At 44.7% G+C, this 17,503-nt stretch overlaps 1 protein-coding gene across 1 annotated transcript; it reads left to right on the forward strand.

Annotated features, from left to right (window-relative positions):
* The first annotated feature begins 2,145 nt into the window (after positions 1-2,145).
* On the forward strand, positions 2,146-4,063 carry LOC132386912 (probable G-protein coupled receptor 139). Its single transcript, XM_059959268.1, has 2 exons — positions 2,146-2,215; positions 3,108-4,063. Exons 1-2 carry the CDS (start codon positions 2,146-2,148, stop codon positions 4,061-4,063), a joined length of 1,026 nt encoding a protein of 341 aa, XP_059815251.1.
* Positions 4,064-17,503: the final 13,440 nt, after the last annotated feature.

The following is a 17,503-nucleotide window of genomic DNA, read 5'->3' on the forward strand; positions in this document are numbered from 1 at the left end:
TTCATGCAATAGCGTATGTTAATAATTAGGTGTGAACATTGACATTGTCAGCCGGTTGTCCTATTCCCGCCTGAAAGACTTTTGCAGTACTATTCCAAAATAACTACTGTCGTTCGGCGGTCTGTGTGTATAATGAATTTGGAGGTGTCATCTGCAGGTAGCTTGGTATAGTTGTGCAAAATGTAGTTTGAATAAAAATGCTGCTGATTATACAGGATGATTTAATGTCAGATTTATGGGACAAAAGCAAAAAGAAAAAAATATGATCCCTTCACTCTCAGGTGATATCAGAGACCGAAAGATACACAATGAACTCCAAACACTCACACTGCAGAAGAGACTGCGAGGTACAATATGAAATCCACACTGTTAAACTATACAAGAGAAAGACAGGTACTGAATGAACCCAATACTCTCACACTGTACTAGAGACAAATACGCACAGAATTAAACCGACACTCTCACTCTGCAGAAAAGTCAGCGAGATGCAGAATGAAATCCACACTCTCGCACTGTAGAAGAGACACAGAGATACAGTATGAAATCCACACTCTGACTCTCTAAAATGCACCAGCAGGAACAGATGAAACCTACACTATCATACTGTACCAGAGACATGACCTGATGTCCATTGTTTGGCTCCTTCTTGGCGACTTTGTAACTCCCCAGAACCATCTCTGATGATCGCTGTTTCGTTGGTCTTAAGCCTGCTTTTTTCATCCTCGGGAATGGATATTCCACATCTTGTCACAGACATGACCACTTCGAGTTACCATCCTTTCCCTACCTCAGTGGGGCAAACCAACCCAGAACGCCAAGCACTAAACAACTTTCACATTTCTGTTGGGCTTTTCCCTGAACACATCAGTTCCTAGTTTTCATCCCCAGGTTCCTGCCTCATAGCATCATAATGGGAACTCCCCCCCAAATTAAACACTTCCCAATATATTCTGCTCATGTCTTTGTCCGTGGCTATGTAAGAGTTCAGGGGGTTGTCGTCAGTATCAGCAAAACTCACGCTAAGCCTCGTATAACTTAGTTGAGCTTATTCTCTTCAAGCATCAACTTTCTAAATTATTTCTAAACTTTTCTAAATTAAAAAAAAACTACGTCACTGTTTGAATTCTTTTTGCGCCACCTCACTTGTTTATTTATTTCTTATTGTTTATTTTAGCGCCGCTTTTGGACGTATTGTACTATACACACATTTCACGACATTTACTGGAGAGAGTAAACGTGATGCTGGTTCCGAGTCCGGTGATGGAAATGAGGAGCCAATGATGATCCATAATATGCACCACCATTTATTGAGACCTTATTCGGAGCCATGGAAGTACCCGCTGTACGACAGTGTTAAAGTACCCCCGCTTGTTATCATTGAAGGCTAAAGATCTCTATAATAACCTCAGTGACAAATATTACCAATACCGAATGGGCATCGGCTTTTCTGGCTCCGAATAAGATCTCAGTAAATGGTGGTGCATATTATGGATCATCATTGGCTCCTTATTTCAATCACGAGACTCGGAACCAGCATCACGTTTACTATCGTTGTCAATCATGCCTGCGCAAAGGACTGCTGAGATCATTGTGACTGAAGAAGTATGGATAAAGTTGGAATAAAATGACGGAATCCGTACGGTCCACAATTACTTCAGGCAAATAACTCAGACTGTTCAAGCTCGCTGTAATGTTCATATGATGTGGGATTGGTTTCAGGATAAATCGTGAGCTAACTTAAAGCTATAATTTGCTTTGAGAGATATGCAGGGAGATGTAATACTATTAAGAACAAATGAAATTAATATGAAGGCAACAATAGAAATAGGTGCTGGGTCGTGACTGGCATTTCAATTTGGAATGCGCGGAACAGCTTTAAAAAGTTTCTGATTGTCTACTTTACCAGACGGTGTTATGGACTGAGCTTTCCGTATTCCCTGTGGCGCCGTGAGAACACAGAAGTAGAAACGGCGCATTGTTTGTTAACTGACCGTAACTAACTCGAGTTATGTGCAACCATTGTTGTTGTTGTTGTTTTTTTTTAACCGGGGTATAGATTAATGCATAAAAGGGCAGCGAGATCAGAACGCAGCGGAGTGGCGCTTAGTGCAAGAAGTGCGGCACATTTTGTACAATATCCGAAAAATGGCTCTACTGACAATCCGGCATGTGGCGATTGTATTTTACCCTATTCTGGCAGCTTTCGGTGTTCCGGGTAAGTGTACACATCCTCTGTCTGAAATGTTATGACGCTCTTCTGTTAACAGTCATTTCACTGGGTATTCCTTATCGCCGAAACCAACCCAGCGCGGAGACACGGCAGACTATTGCTGCTGAACGGTTCGTCGCCGCTCTCTACGCTGATGCAGGATCAGGTTCACTGCTCCCACTCCCCCCGCCGCTTCCAAAGTTCAACGTAGACGATGGAGCTCAAATTCAGAGAGACCAATCCTCCCCGAAGTTGACCACTGTCAGCGTAAATTTGATACCGCGGATTGAAATGTATTTTTGTGATCTAACATTTGGTGAAGGAGCAGTACAACAGTATGAACTGTGGGAACGTTGCAGATTGTACCAACTGCCACCGTTGCTGATCTCTCTCTCTCTCTCCTCTCTCTCTCTCTCTCTCTCTCTCTCTCTCTCTCTCTCTCTCTCTCTCTCTCCCTCTCTCTCTCTCTCCCTCTCTCTCTCCCTCTCTCTCTCTCCCCCTCCCTCCCCCCCCTCCTCTCTCTCTCTCTCTCTCTCTCTCTCTCTCTCTCTCTCTCTCTCCTCTCTCTCTCTCTCTCTCTCTCTCTCTCTCTCTCTCTCACTCTCTCACTCTCTCCCTCCCTCTCTCTCTCTCTCTCTCTCTCTCTCTCTCTCTCTCTCTCTCTCTCTCTCCCCTTTGATAATATGTCTCACTCTTACCAGTTGGAATTATAGTAAATATAGCCATCACAAGAATGGAGTGTCCAGCTGGATATTTGAATTAATTTCTCCCTATCACACCTTGAAGGTGATAATAAATTAGATCAAAAATGGCAGATATATCGAAGTGTAAGAGCTATAAAAGTGTAACACTTCTCCTCGCCCTATTTGTAATTCACACTTTGTATCTCTTTCCCTAGCGAACCTACTGACAATAGTGGTCCTCTTCCGAGGGAATTGCGGCCTTTCCAAATGTATATCCCACTACATGGTTGCCATGGCAACGGCAGATCTCATGGTGATTATGTTCTGTGTAATCGGGTATCATATCGTCATGTACCAGTATCCAATATCCTTCCTGTCCTACACATCCGCCTGTAAGGTTGGTATGTACATCAATGTAACCAGCCTGCAATCTTCGGTCTGGTTCACTGTCCTGTTCACGGTCGATCGATTTGTAGCGATCTGTTGTCAGAAGCTGAAAGCGAAATATTGCACAGTGAGGACAGCTTTTTCCGGCATTATAACCGCGGCGCTCCTGTTGCATTTACAGAACGTCCCGTTTCTATTTGAGTTTAAACCCGTCAGTGTAGTTAACGGTATTCAATGGGGCTGTAAGCGGAGCTCGTGGTTCAAGACGTCTCTTGTGGGAGCCTCAGTCTCCATTCTGCAGAGTATTTTAACTGTTATATTACCTTTTGTTCTGATAGCCCTGTTTAACTGTGTGACAGTGAGGCGCATTTTATTAGCCAGTAAAGCTCGCCGCGGACTGCGCGGACACAACAGTCAAACACAGAAGGATCCGGAGATGGAAAGCCGCCGGAAATCCATCATTTTACTTTTCAGTGTGTCCGGCAGTTTCATTCTGTTGTGGCTGACGGCCGCCGTGACCATTCCTACCACCCGACTCACAGGAACCGCGCATTACGACGGGGATTACACCGACTCTGCCTACGTCGCCACTGAAGCCGGCTACATGCTGATGTACCTGAGTTCCTGCACGAACACCTGCATTTATACAGCGACCCAGGCTAAGTTTAGAGAAGAAATGCGGCGGGTGTTAAAATCTCCTTGGACTTTGTTTTCAATATTGTTTAAAGAGCACAAGGAACGCAAAGCACATGTTCCTAAAGGTCGAACGTTCATTAACCGCTAATTCTCCGCATCGGGCACCCGCCATTGGGTCGCGATGTGCATTGGAGTTTTATGTGTTTAAGTATAATGGGTCTGGCTATTGACTTGGAACAAAATAACACTCAAGAAGCGTCCTTGACGGCCGTGACGTCATCAACGTTCCCCGTATCTGATCACTCAGTTGATTTCATTCACTCTTTCCGTTTCACAGCTGCGTTGACACTCAGGGCTTATCTGGCCGCAGGGTAACTCGGGTAAATTTGGAGCAATCGCAATGACTTTTATACTGGTAGTGTAGATTCGCTGCTGTCAGCGCTGTGACGGAGCCACCTTCTTGTAGATTGCAGCGGGGGATCAATATTGCATAGGTTCTGCCCCAGCTCGATTATGGCGAACTTTGCCAATCCCCAGAGCTATAATACAGCCCGTATCCCTCTCTGCATTTGTAACCAAAGGCTATACAAACACTTTTCCAATATTTTATTATCACCTACATAGAGCACGTCTGCTGTAGATATAACCACGCACAGGGGGCGAAAAAAGAATGTCTTCAGGTCTGTGTATGCACGTGCCTGTAGGTTTAGCCACTGCTGACGTAGGAAAAGACAAAGCTGTTGGCTATCTGTACAATATACACCTCCTCTTAATTGAAAAACTTCTACAAGGACCATTCACATCATTTTCTATTTGAAACAAACACACTTCTCCGTATAATTTATCCCCTTCCCCACAGTCCAGAAACAAACGTGAATTTTGATCTACCATTATTCAGTTCTTACAAAATCCTTCACATGGCGTGGGAATCAGAATTGCACCCGTTGTTGTCACCCTGCTCTGACCATTGCTCCGTACAGCTGTAAGATCGAGTCGGAATTCTTCCACTCAAAGTTTCGGCGTACAATGCACGTATAACAAAAAACACATGTACTGTTCACTTGTCCCACTGCATTCAGAGAGGTATGTCCTAGCATTGCAAGGTTACAACTAAAATCGTCCCTGCCAAGGTCTATATGTCCTCCCAGAAGTTCTTTTTCACAAAGTGCATTAAGTCACTTTTTGATTCACATACGGTTTTGTGAACAATAAAGGACCCAGCAGTAAATCTACACTCGCCGCTTATAGCCGGCGTCCGGGAAGAGAGAGACACACGCACACGACCATTTGCATCCATTTACCGAGCTGATATTGTGACTAGTTTGCCAATTCATCTCGGCGTCCCCGTATCTGTCATCGGAGTCTTCTTAGAAACCTTACTGAAGTCCTTCCAAACTCCCTCTGTCTTCCTGCTTTGTTAAATCGTCGAGATTATTCCTTTAAAATCACAGTCACATTTGTGAGACATGCCGTCCCCGTCACAAGACCAAACTGATTCTGTATTCGCTGAGATGAACTACTTTCCGGGCTGTCTATAGATCAATTTTGTTAACCGGAATTTTCCCCCATGGCATTCCTATACCGATAGAAAGAGAAGTAATCTCAATATTCAAGAAAGGAAACGATAAGGGGAGCGATGTGGAATCGGTGAAGGGAGAAAAATACATTTAAGAGCCACAAACGATAAACGGAGTTAGGGGAATAAATTGAAGACAGATCTTTACATGTCTAACGACAGCTGAATCCAGAACGCTGGGTGTATAATTTCATGCACTTGTATGGAAATCACTCCAAAGTTCCATCTAAATCAGTCCCATGATCTCAGTCATTCCCGCATGGCATTCCCTCCACCGTAGACGTCCATCCTTCGGCTACCTGAGGTGAAAATTCAGCAGTAACATCCGTCCGTAGCCTGTCCATTCCTTCGACTCTTGAGCATTGTCTCAGTGGAAAACTGGGCGAGATACGCTCCCGACAAAAAACTCATGTACCAAAATTCCCCAAATGATAAAGGACACGTAACTGAAAGCGTTCCAGCAGAACGAATAGAGCATATCCTCCTGGGTAATAACTGGGGAACAGCGATCACACTGCGAAAATTCGCGGAAATCCGGATGGACGTATGAAATACATGCAAAAGCTATTCCTTAATGAGACATTATCATTGCTAATATTTTCCCACGAAGTTTTTCCTTTTTCCGCATCTAATCTCATCGATTTATATTAAAAATGAATATTCTGAAGTATTTGAAAGACTGAGCCTCCGCGGAATCTCGGGTGTAATGTTGCAATCGTGCACTACATGGGCTGAAGGGTATTTTCCACGTCACAGTTCCAGATTATCCCATTTCCTAACCCCTCACCTGGGGGAAAGTCTCTCTGTTTCCGTTCTATTGTATCCTGTCTTAAGTGTGGAAGTTTGATTCAGTTCATTTCTGTTTCTTGTGTTCACTCCATGGTTCTCTTCAGCTCTGCCCTCCTGCATCCATTCTCCACCATCATACTCCTCATTTGAAGCTTTATTCCATTCTCTCAGTTTCCATGTCGCCGCTGTACTTTTCCAATATTGGAAGCTTCTCAACGCGGGTTTCTCTGAAGTTCTGTCCCTCTGCCAATGGAGAGAAATCGCTTTCTACATCTCAATTATTTCCTCTCCTTCTTCTCCCAACACCTCTTCCGAATTCAGCACAGTGAGATTGACCTGCTCTTCATGCTCTTCAATTTCTATTAGTCAACAAGATTCTACCAACCTTCATAACTCTTTTTATTTTCTCTGCCACTCCACATCTTTCAGCATTTTGAAGGGAACATTTCTACGTGATTTTCTGAGCTATTTGGCCCTCGCCATCATTATGTCCTGGCCCTGGATGAGGCACGTCCACTGTGATTCAAGTACACGGAGCTGAGCAAAATAGCGGGCGAAGCGCCAGCGAAATTCTTGGCAGTGTCTAGAGTAGGTCTCTCTGCTGTGGGCCGAATGGCCTGTAATGAGCTGTAAATATCTATGTTCGATGTTCATACAGTTTTTTTTTCACACCACGCAGAGAAACAGTGATGGAGTGGTACATCTGTTAATTCTGTGTGCTTCATGGAACGTTTAAATACACGTCGCCTGTGTTTTGGACTAACGACAGGCGAATGAGAAACCGCTCCTGCATACCGTCGACGATTTAGTTCCTGCCACTTTAATTCCCTATTCCGTTAAATTCTGATCTTTATGTGTCTGGCCACATGCACTGATATACGGGTGAAACACCCCGGTTTCCTTGGCTGCGTAAGTCTAAGGAAAGCACACTTAATTCCCACCGAACTCGTGAGTTTGAGACCTCGAGTCCACCTCAAACCCTTGTTTGCGTGGATGCTGTGTAATCTGCTATCCTGTTACAAATAACAGACTGTCCGCTGCACATGATTAAAGGAGATATACTTATGAATCTTGACTTAACTGAAAGGTTAGTAAAGAATAATAAAAATAAAAAAGCCCAATCCAAATTAAACAGTCAAATGTGCAGAAGTTGAAACTCATCTGGAACTTCTCTGTCCCCCACGCACTGGGCCCTCTGTCATCATGAAATAACACACCGCTTTCCGAACGTCGCTCGCAACCCATCTCGAACAAACGGCTCTCCCATCAGATTCTGTGCTTCGAGCGGTTCTCCACAGCGTCTTCTCTCCCCATTGCCCGCCAAAGAAAAGCCGAAGCCCAACCTTAGTGTCCCTCTCCAGAGAAACATCCCCTGAATTCTACCATCCGAATTGGATGGCGCCCAAGTCTCCTCATCTCTTGTGTTCCACCACAAGCCAAACAAGCTGAAAACAAGCTGTTTTTACAGAACCCCTAAAAAGAAACACATACACCATAACAGTAAAAGTAAGAACCGGGGGATTACACTCTTCCCATACCAAAATAGTAATTTCCTGATGACTTGGAAGTAATCTGTCATCTCAGATTAATAACACCGTTTTCAGTAGAATTTCGTGATGTCAGCAACTCTAATCCACTTGTAAAGGGTAGTGACATATCTCCCCAGTGGGATATTCGTAGCACTCTGTTCCCCTGGTGCTACATAGGCAAGCCTACCTCGGGGGACTCCTATTTCTTTGAGACCTCATTGTCCCATCAACTACTCCTTCAGTTTCAGAGACCCACTGGGTCACCTCTAGTGTACATGACGAGGCTTCCCCCGGTCTATCAATCCTGTCTTCCTGCAAATCCGAACCCTCTGCTCAGCTGCATCCCCAGTTACTGTGGAGACTACACACTCTTCCTGCTCTAGCTGCAAGCCTGACTGAGCCCTGCTAATTCTACTAAACCCTCCCCCTCCTCACCCCGCCGTTCACCTGCCTCAGCGTGGGAAAGGATAAGAATGTCTTCCTCACGGTTTGCGGAGTTGGCTAAGGGCAGCATATACCACAGCCCCTTTTTCCTCGTTCCTCTGAGTCTCTCCACGTTGCCGCAGAGTCCTCTTTCTAGTTGTATGGTCCAGGTCAGGCTCTGGGTTAACACGCAACTCTTGCCCAAGAGGTAGAAGGTTTTTCCGATGCAGAATCGTGACAGGTCCATTCTCATCCGCTGGTATCGCCCATAACTCTGGTGCTTTCGACACCTGAGTCTCCATTACATAGGGGGTAACTCCCGGCAGTCAGAAAACGTATGCTTCCCAGGTAGCCCCAGACTTTTATGAATAATCAGTCTTCAGGCATGCGTTAGCAGGTTAACTTTTTGATCATACCTCCTCCTATTTCTTTGATTCTGCTTGGTAGCCGAGACCTCAGCTAATTCATAAGCCTTTTTCAGCTCCCTTCTCATCTCGGACACATACTGCAAAGAAGTCTTCTGCGGTAAATCTTCCTTGCCAGTCTCAAAACAAAGGTTGACGGGCAAACTTTCCTCGCGCCCAAACCCTACCATAACTTCCCTATCTCATCGGAACGTACCGAAGGAGAACTCCACACCTAACAAACACTAGCCCATCTACACCACTTGCTCTTGGGAGATGCCAAATGTCCCACCATGTCAATTGTTATTTTTATACCTTGCCACGATTTGTTTCCCTATCTGCTCCTCGGTATCCCTGTTACTACTGGGCGGCCTGTACAAAACACCCAGTGCAGTTATTGACCCTTTCCTGTTCCTCATGTCCACCACAGAGTCTCCGTAAACAGCCACTCCTTGACGTCCACCTTTTCTGCAGGCTTGACACTATCTGATCAACATTGCCACGCCCCACCTTTTTGACCCCTCCCGGTCCTCTCTAAAACATGTAAAACCCGGCACTTTCCTATCCCTGATCCATCCAAGTCTCTGTAATGACCACTACATTATAGCTCCAAGTTCTGATCCATGCTCTAAGCTCAACCGCTTCGTTCACAATATTCCTTGCGTTAAAACAGACACATCTCAAACCGTCGGTCTGAGTGCGTCCGTTCTCTATCACCTGCCTATCCTCTCTCACACACTGTCTCCAAGTTTCCTCTATTTGTGAGCCAACCGCCTCTTCCCCAGTTACCACACCCCAACAAGTCCAGTTTAAACTCTCCCCAGTAACGTTAGCAAGTCTCCAAAATATGATATTGGTCCCGTGGGTTTCAAGTGCAACCATTCATTTTTTTACAGATCATCCCTGCCCCAAAAGAGGTCTTAGTGCTCCAGAAATTTAAATCACTGCCCCCTGCTTCAATCCCTCAGCCACGCATTTATACTCCATCTCATTTCATTCCTATACTAACTGTCACGTGGCACAGGCAGAAAATCCCGAGATTACTACATTTGCGGTCCTGCTTCTCAACTTCCTTCTCAACTCCCTGTAGTCTGTTTTCAGGACCTTTTCCCTTTTTCTACTTATGTAATTGGTACTACTACGTACCACGACGTCTGGCTGTCCTCCCTCCCACTGCAGAATATCGTGGACGCGAACAGAAACATCCCGGACCCTGGCACCTGGGAGGCAAACAGCATTCGAGTTCCATTACTGCGTCCACAGAATCGCCCATCTGACCCCCTAACTAGACAGTCCACCACCTCTACTGCCTTCCTCTTCCCTTCCCTACCCTTCTGAGCCACAGGGCCGATCTCGGCGCCAGAGGAACGGACACAGTTGCCAGGGATACTCTCTAGTCCCTGAATGTTCTCGTTCCCTCTCGTGACTGGTACCTACTAGTCTGTCTCCCGTGGCCCCGGTGTGACTAATTCCTTTCACTCCTTATAACTCCTTTCTAGCACCTCCTCGCTCTTCATTACCAGACCAAGGTCATCGAGCTGCAACCGCAGTTCCCGAACGCGGTCCACTAGGAGCTACAGCTCCGCACAGCATGTGCAGATATGGCCGTCCGCGAAGCTGGGAGACTGACATGATCCCTACAATGCACAGGGAACTGGCTTGATCCAGGCTGGCTATACATGGACAAGTCTGCTCATTTTTCCTGGCCGTGCCCGGAAATCCCATTGCCAAAGTAGCTGGCCTAATTATCTCAGCACTGCTTATTACTCTAACCTGAAGAGTCTGCCACAGATGTCTAGTGGGTTTGCAGGTAAGGACAAAATGGACTCTGCCAAACTTAAAGGGACGGTAAGATGAAGTGAAGGCAGATTTTCAGGAAATAGAACCGATTGGACTGAGATCAGCATCAACGGTGGAGGAAGGGAAACTATTTCTGTGAAGGAAGAGACCATCTCTCATGTCCCAGAAAGGTCAAGCTCATCCTGTGAACAGATATGCCGGGGACAACGGGACTGAGAAAGCGGAATACATCTTTTCTTCAGGAGGCAATTTGGGAAGAGGCTTAATCAAGGTATCCATGTAAATCGGTATGTTTGCAAAAAGTGTGAGGGTGTTTTATAAACCATGCCATAAGGCACGGACAGTCAGCTGTCACCTGAATGCATCAGGCTGGATGATAGAAGGTTTTGCAGAGATGGCGAGTGCTGTCGGGGTCGGAGGGTTTTACAGAAATGGGAAGTGATGTAGGAGTTGGAACAGAGTATACAGTTGATGAGGGGCGATCGGGCACTTCTCCACCACTGTGGAAATGGACTTGTAGTATCGAAATAGCATTTTTGTCTGCAACAAAATGAAATCCGTATTGAATCGGAGTGTTTTGCTAAAAATGTTCGTGCAGCGTTATGCTGACAGAACTTGCGTACCTGACATAAGACTGCAGTCCATAGAGTGTATTTCATGTGCCACCTTATTGCCTCTTCTCCAAACCTGTCTGAGTACTTCTGCAGAACCCGTTTTACTCTAAGTTACCTGCCCAGCACCTACCTTCATATCAACTGCGAAGTTGGTAACCAGGCCATCAATTCTCTCATCGAATCATCGATATCTAACAGAACCCAGCAGAACGCCATTAGCTACCGCCAGAAAACATAACAGGTTTGCATTGCTCTCAATGTTTGCCTCACGCAAATAATCCAATCTTCGATTGATGCCAATATCTTTCCTGTAATACCCTGACCTGTGATCTTGTTAAGCAGCCCCATGTAGAGCATCTTGTAAAAGACAAACTGAAAATTAAATCAAACAACTTTCACTGATTCTCTTTTCTGTACTCTGCCTATAATTTTATCAAAGAATTCCAGCAGGTTTGTCAGGCAAGATTTCCCCTGAGGGAAACCATGCTGACGTTGGCCTAATTTATCATGCTCATCCAGGTACATCGAAAGATCATCGTTCATGGTTTTGAAGATCATCCCAACCACTAAGGTCCTTCTAACTGTCCTATGATTTCCTGTCTTCTGCCTCCTTCGCTTCTTAAAGAATGGAGTGATATTTGCAACTTTGTTGAACCATTCCCAAATCTAGTGATTCTTGAAAGATCATTACTTATTCTTTGAGAAAAATGAGGGGAGACTTATTCACTCAGAGGAGATGAGATTGTGGAATGGGCGGCCAGAGCAACTGGCAGGTTCCATTCCAACATTTCATAGAAATTTGGATGGGTTCATGGTGCGAGGTGTAAGAAGGAATATGGTCCCAGTGGAAGTTGCAGGAACTCGGAAGATAGACGGGTTGGCACAGGCTAGATTGGCCGAATGGCATTATTCTGTTTCAATAGTTCATTTCAATTATATTACCCTTCAGTTTCTGAATTCCAGTGCCACAAGTTCAGAGCCATCTAATGTTCTACATATGAGAAGACATCAAATCCTGGAGTCATTATCATAAACTCACTCCAGTGTCAGTCCATCCTTTCTCAGGGGCCAACAACTGCTTAGAATATTCTAAGTGAAGAATCACCAATGCTTTACAAAACCTCAAAATTAAATTCCTGTTTTTCTATTCTCGTCCTCTTGAAATGTATGCTAAAATCGCATTTGTCTTCGTCACCGCCGACTCAACCTACAAATTGTTCTTTTGGGAATGCTGCACACGTGCTCTGAAGTTGAGATTATTTGAAAATAGCGTACCCCGGTGTCCCTTTTTCCAATGTGTATGACTACACACTTCCCTGCACGGTATTCCACCTGCTTCATTTACACCCATCCCTCTGATCGTCGGTCCTTTTATAGCCTCTCTGCTTCCTCAAAACTACCTGGCCGTCCAGCTATCTTGATGTATTCGGCAAACTTTGCAATAAAGCTATCGATTCTGCCATCCAAGTCCTGTGGAACATCACTAGTCGCCGGCAGCCAACGAGAAAATGTCCTCATTATTACTATACTCTGCGTCCTGCCAATCAGCAATTTATTTTATCCTTGCAACGCACATTTTAGGCAGGATTTTCCCCTGAGGTAAATACGCTTGAAATTGCCGATTTTATCATGTGTCTTGACGTGCACTGAAAACACATTCCCAACAGCTGACTGCAATATTTACCCAACCAATGAACTCAGACTAACTGTCAGAAAATTTCCATTCTTCCATCTCTCTTCCTTCTGGAAGAGTAGAGTGACGTTTCCAAATTTTCAGTCTAATGCAAAAAATAGCAGACTCCACTGATTTTTGAAACATCATTTCTAATACCTCCACAATCTCTTCAGCCACCTCTTCCTCGATGCTGGGATGTACATCATCTTGTCCAAGTTATCTATTTTCCTTCACACCTCTTTGCATCCCAGGAACCTTCTCTCGAGTTACGGCAACTTCACACATTTCTGACCACTGACATCTGGACAGCCACCATCCCGCTCCCACAATGAAGACTGATGTGAAATACATATTCAGTTCATATCCTTATCAATGCTTATCCATCTCCTTGTCCCCCATAACCCTTCAGCTATCGCTTTCCCTGGTCCAATATCCACTCTTGCCTCTGTGTTACACTTTCCGTATCTGAGGAAACATTTCGTATCAATGTAATTAGCTAGATTCGGTTTCCATCTTTTCTTTCTTAATTACTTTTTAGTTGCCTCTTGTTTGTTTAGAAAAGCTTCCCAACTATCTGACTTCTCAGCAACTTTTGCTCTGTTATATGCCCTCTCTTTGGCTTATATGTCGGTTTGGTCTTCTCTTCAGCACGGTTGTATGATGCTGTCTTTAGAATAGATCTTCCTTTTTGGCATGCATATATCCTGTGTCTTCCGAATTGCTTCCAAAAAATACAGTCATTGATGCTTGGTCGTGATCCCTGCCAGTGTTCTTTCCTATCAAGTATGGCCTCTCTCGTGACTCTGTAATTGTCCTTATTCCACGGTTGCAGTAATGCATCTTACTTCACTTTCTCCTTCTCAAATTTCAGGACGACTTCCATTATATTAAGATCACTTTCTCCTCCGGGTTCTTTTTCCCTTAAGTGGTTTAATTACTTCTGGTCTATTGCACAACAGCAAATCCAGAATAGCTGATTTCCAGCTGGCCACAACCAGGAGATGCTCTGATAAGTTATCTAATGGACATTCTGGAATTACAATCTCTTGAGTTCCAGCGCCAAACTAAATTTACCCTATATGTCTGAATGACTATCTACCATGACTATTGTTGCATTGCCATTTTTGGCTAGCATTTTCTATCTTCCGTTGTAATTTGTGGAAGATATATCTACTACTGTTTGGAGTCTACAGATAACTCGCATCAGAGTCTTTTCAACCTTTCTGTTCCTTCGTTCTTCCCAGAATGATTCAACACATTCCAATCCTAAGTCAACTTTCCGATGATTTGCTTTGATTTGTTACCAACAGAGCCACAGCTCCCCCTCTGCCTATGTATGTAACCCAGGAGTTCCTTGCAGAAATACAGGACAAGGTGGTTATCAAAGATAAAAACAAAAACACAAATGTCAAAAAATACAAACAAACAAGGCGATAAATGCAGAGCATGCCGAGAGATACCAGACACAGTCGAACACATTCTGGGATCCTGTACCGGTTGAACTCAATCTGATTACGTACACAGATACAGTTAAATGGTAAATATCTTTCACCGTAACTGCACAAAGGCACCACAAATTCAAGCCTGACCCAGTTTTAGTGTCTAGACCTTACAAATTATATAATAACCATACATTATTACTAATAGGACTGTCCGTAATAACTATTGAGATGTAATATTACAGGATAAGCAAACAGGAACATCCCTTAATAGATATAACTACTTCCAACACAACAGGCATTGTTTGTGTCATCAATCAGACAACCAGCTTATTTTATTTGTTAATCAGCTTCCAATTGTTGCTACCCTGTCATTCGTTGACACGCCCTGCTGCTGATTCCCTTCTGATCATCATACGTTCTTACCCCGGCCATCATCCAGAGCTCCAAACTCTGCTCTGTGCAGACCCACCTCTGGCTTCTGACACTGCTACACTGAAAATCCAACTAATGGTTTCCCATTCTGCTTTCAGTCTTTAGAGAGTGGTGTTTTCCAACAACCCTGGCAGACATATGGGAGCCTGGTCAATCCCCACTTGGAGTACAGTGCTTATTTCTGATTGCTTCACTACAGGATCGATGTGAAAACCATAGAAAGGGTGCTAAGGAGATTTACAAGGATATTGTCTGGATTGGGGAGCATGTCTCATAAAGACAGATTGAGTGAACTCAGCCTTTTCTCCTTGGAGCGAAGAAGGATGAGAGGTCACTTGATAGAGGTGTCTGAGATGATGAGAGGCATTAATCGTATGGATAGTCAAGGACTTTTTCCCAGGGCTGAAATGGCTGCCACAACAAGGCACAGTTTTAAGGTGCTTGGGAGTAGGTACAGAAGACATGTCAGGGGTTAGCTTTTTTACGCAAGGTGGTGAGTGTGTGGAATGTGATGCCGGTAACAGTGGTGGATGCGTATACGATAGGTTATTTTAAGGGACTTTTGCATCCGTACATGGAGCTTAGTGTAATGGAGGGCAATGGGGAGCCCTAGTAATTTCTAAGGTTGGGACAAGATCGACTCAACTTTGTGGACCAAAGGGCTTGTATTGCGCTGTAGGTTTTCTGTGTTTATCTGCTAACAATTTAGAAGCAGGGAATATGACCCATAATGTGGACATGAGCACCAAATAAGGAGGTTAAGTCCTTAAATAATTGGTTAACTATCAATGTCATTCCTTGTCAGCCCCGAGACTTCAGGGGCAAAGAACATATCAGCTGCAACTGCATTCAGCTCGACATTTTCAGTTTGCGGAAAATTCAAGAGAAGCCTATTCACCCACAGAGAAGTGACTGTTTGGAGCCCATCACCACAGGGAGCGCCAGAGATGAAGAACAGGGGAGGATTTAAAAGGACTGTCGTGGAACTGAATCACTGGCATGGTCCAACTGGCCTGAGTTAACTCTCTACTGTGCACTATGTGTGTTATAAATTCACTATGTACCGGAGACAGAGTTTAACATAGAACAGAGTTATTTGACAAAGATCCAGAATATTAAACTCCGGTCCCATTAACTGTGAATATGCATCAGAAGAAACTCCTCCAATGCCCAGTGACCAGGTGAAGAACTGGATGTGGTGAGCAGCAGCAATAATTGCAGAGTTCAGCACTGACAGTCACTCTTCAAATTGCATTCAGCAACAGTGATGAACGAATATATACAGCATGCAGTTTATTGAATCTTTCTCCCCAGTGTGAACCCGGTAGTGTGTCACAAGGTTAGATTACAGAGTAAATCCCTTCCCACATTAACAGCAGCTAAACAGCCTCTCCCCACTGTGAACTCAATGATGCACCTTTGGTTGATTTGTCTGGGAGAATCCCTTCGCAGAGTCTGAGCAGGTGAACGGCCTCTCCGCAGTGTGAACTCGTTGGTGTGCCAAGTGATCAGATAACTGAGTGAATCCTTTCCCACATTTTGTACAGGTAAATGGCTTTTTCCCAGTGTGAACTCGTTGGTGTCTCCATAGGTGGGATAACTGAGTGAATCCTTTCCCGCAGACCGAACAAGAGAATGGATGCTACACGGTGTGAAGTCGCTGCTGTGCCATTAGGTCAGATGACCAAGTGAATCCTTCCCCACAAATTGAGCAGATGACCAGCCTCCCATATGAGACATTGTCAAGTTCCTTGCTAAAGTCCATGTAGATAACATCCATTGCCTTGCCTTCATGCACATTCCTGATAGCATTGACTCTATAAGAGATTCTATAAGATTGGTTAGACATGACCAACCATGCACAAAGACATGCTGACTATCCTTAATCAGTCTACATCTATCCAAATACTTATACATTCGGTTCCTGCGCATATGTTCCAGTAAATTTCCCCCTGCTGATGTCAAGCTCACCAATGTACAATCTCTTAGTTTAATTTTAGAGCCTTTCTTGAACAGCGGAACAACATTGGTTGTCCTCCAATCCCCCAGTACCTCACCTGTCACTGAGGATAATTTTCATATCTCTGTTTGGGCCCCGACAATCTCTGCACTTGTCATCCGCAGGGTGCTAGGGTGGTGGGAGAAATGCAGGCGAGTCGGACTATTTTGCAGGGCACCTGGTCGTCATGCAAAGGGTGGGCTGAAGAGCCAGTGCCAATGCGGAAAGGGAAGGGTCTTGTCTAAAATGCCGACTCGCTTCCTTTCAATAGTTGCTGCCTTCCCTGAATAGTTTATTGAAATCCGGCATTCACTTCAACATATAGAAGGAATATTTTTTGCTGGAGGTTTGCAGATGAGATTTCTAGTATGGTGACGTCTTGCGGAATGGTCTGTGTGTTCTACAGCGTTGATCTACAGATGGAAACTCGGACAGGAGTTCATAACTCATGGAAAGTTGCTGCACTGCATGATGGGTAGAGATCACTAGTATACGAGGCACAGAATCCCATTGTGAGGTAATTACTCTGAATTTTCATGAATGTCTATTTTAATCGCACCTGAGGTGTTGCAACGAAATAATAGAAAAAAATAGTTTTGGAGGTTTTGGACGGTGGTATACAAGGAGATTGCCCAGATAACGAGAAATCGGGCAGTCTTTGGATTTTCTCAGCGGCAGCTGTTGAACTGGGGATGTGGACTGGGGATGCGCGTAGCCGTCAGGGTGTTGTAGTCATATTGCGCTTGCTTCTAGTTCTGTTCCTTATCCACAACAAACACCGCTCGAAGAGACTAACCGTGGGCTGCCGACCACCGACTGCGGCGGATCGATTAACTCCAAAATGGCGAAGGAGCAGAAGTGGGTGGGCTGAGACTGGGGCAGATTTGCACGCAGCCTGTCGTAGC

This window comes from Hypanus sabinus, unplaced genomic scaffold (assembly GCF_030144855.1).
Source record: "Hypanus sabinus isolate sHypSab1 unplaced genomic scaffold, sHypSab1.hap1 scaffold_1388, whole genome shotgun sequence".
Taxonomy (NCBI): domain Eukaryota; kingdom Metazoa; phylum Chordata; class Chondrichthyes; order Myliobatiformes; family Dasyatidae; genus Hypanus; species Hypanus sabinus.

Coding starts and splice junctions, on each gene's coding strand:
- LOC132386912 (XM_059959268.1), top strand. CDS start 2,146: ATGGCTCTACTGACAATCCGGCATGTGGCGATTGTATTTTACCCTATT. Junction 2,216..3,107: donor GGCAGCTTTCGGTGTTCCGG/GTAAGTGTACAC, acceptor CTCTTTCCCTAG/CGAACCTACTGACAATAGTG.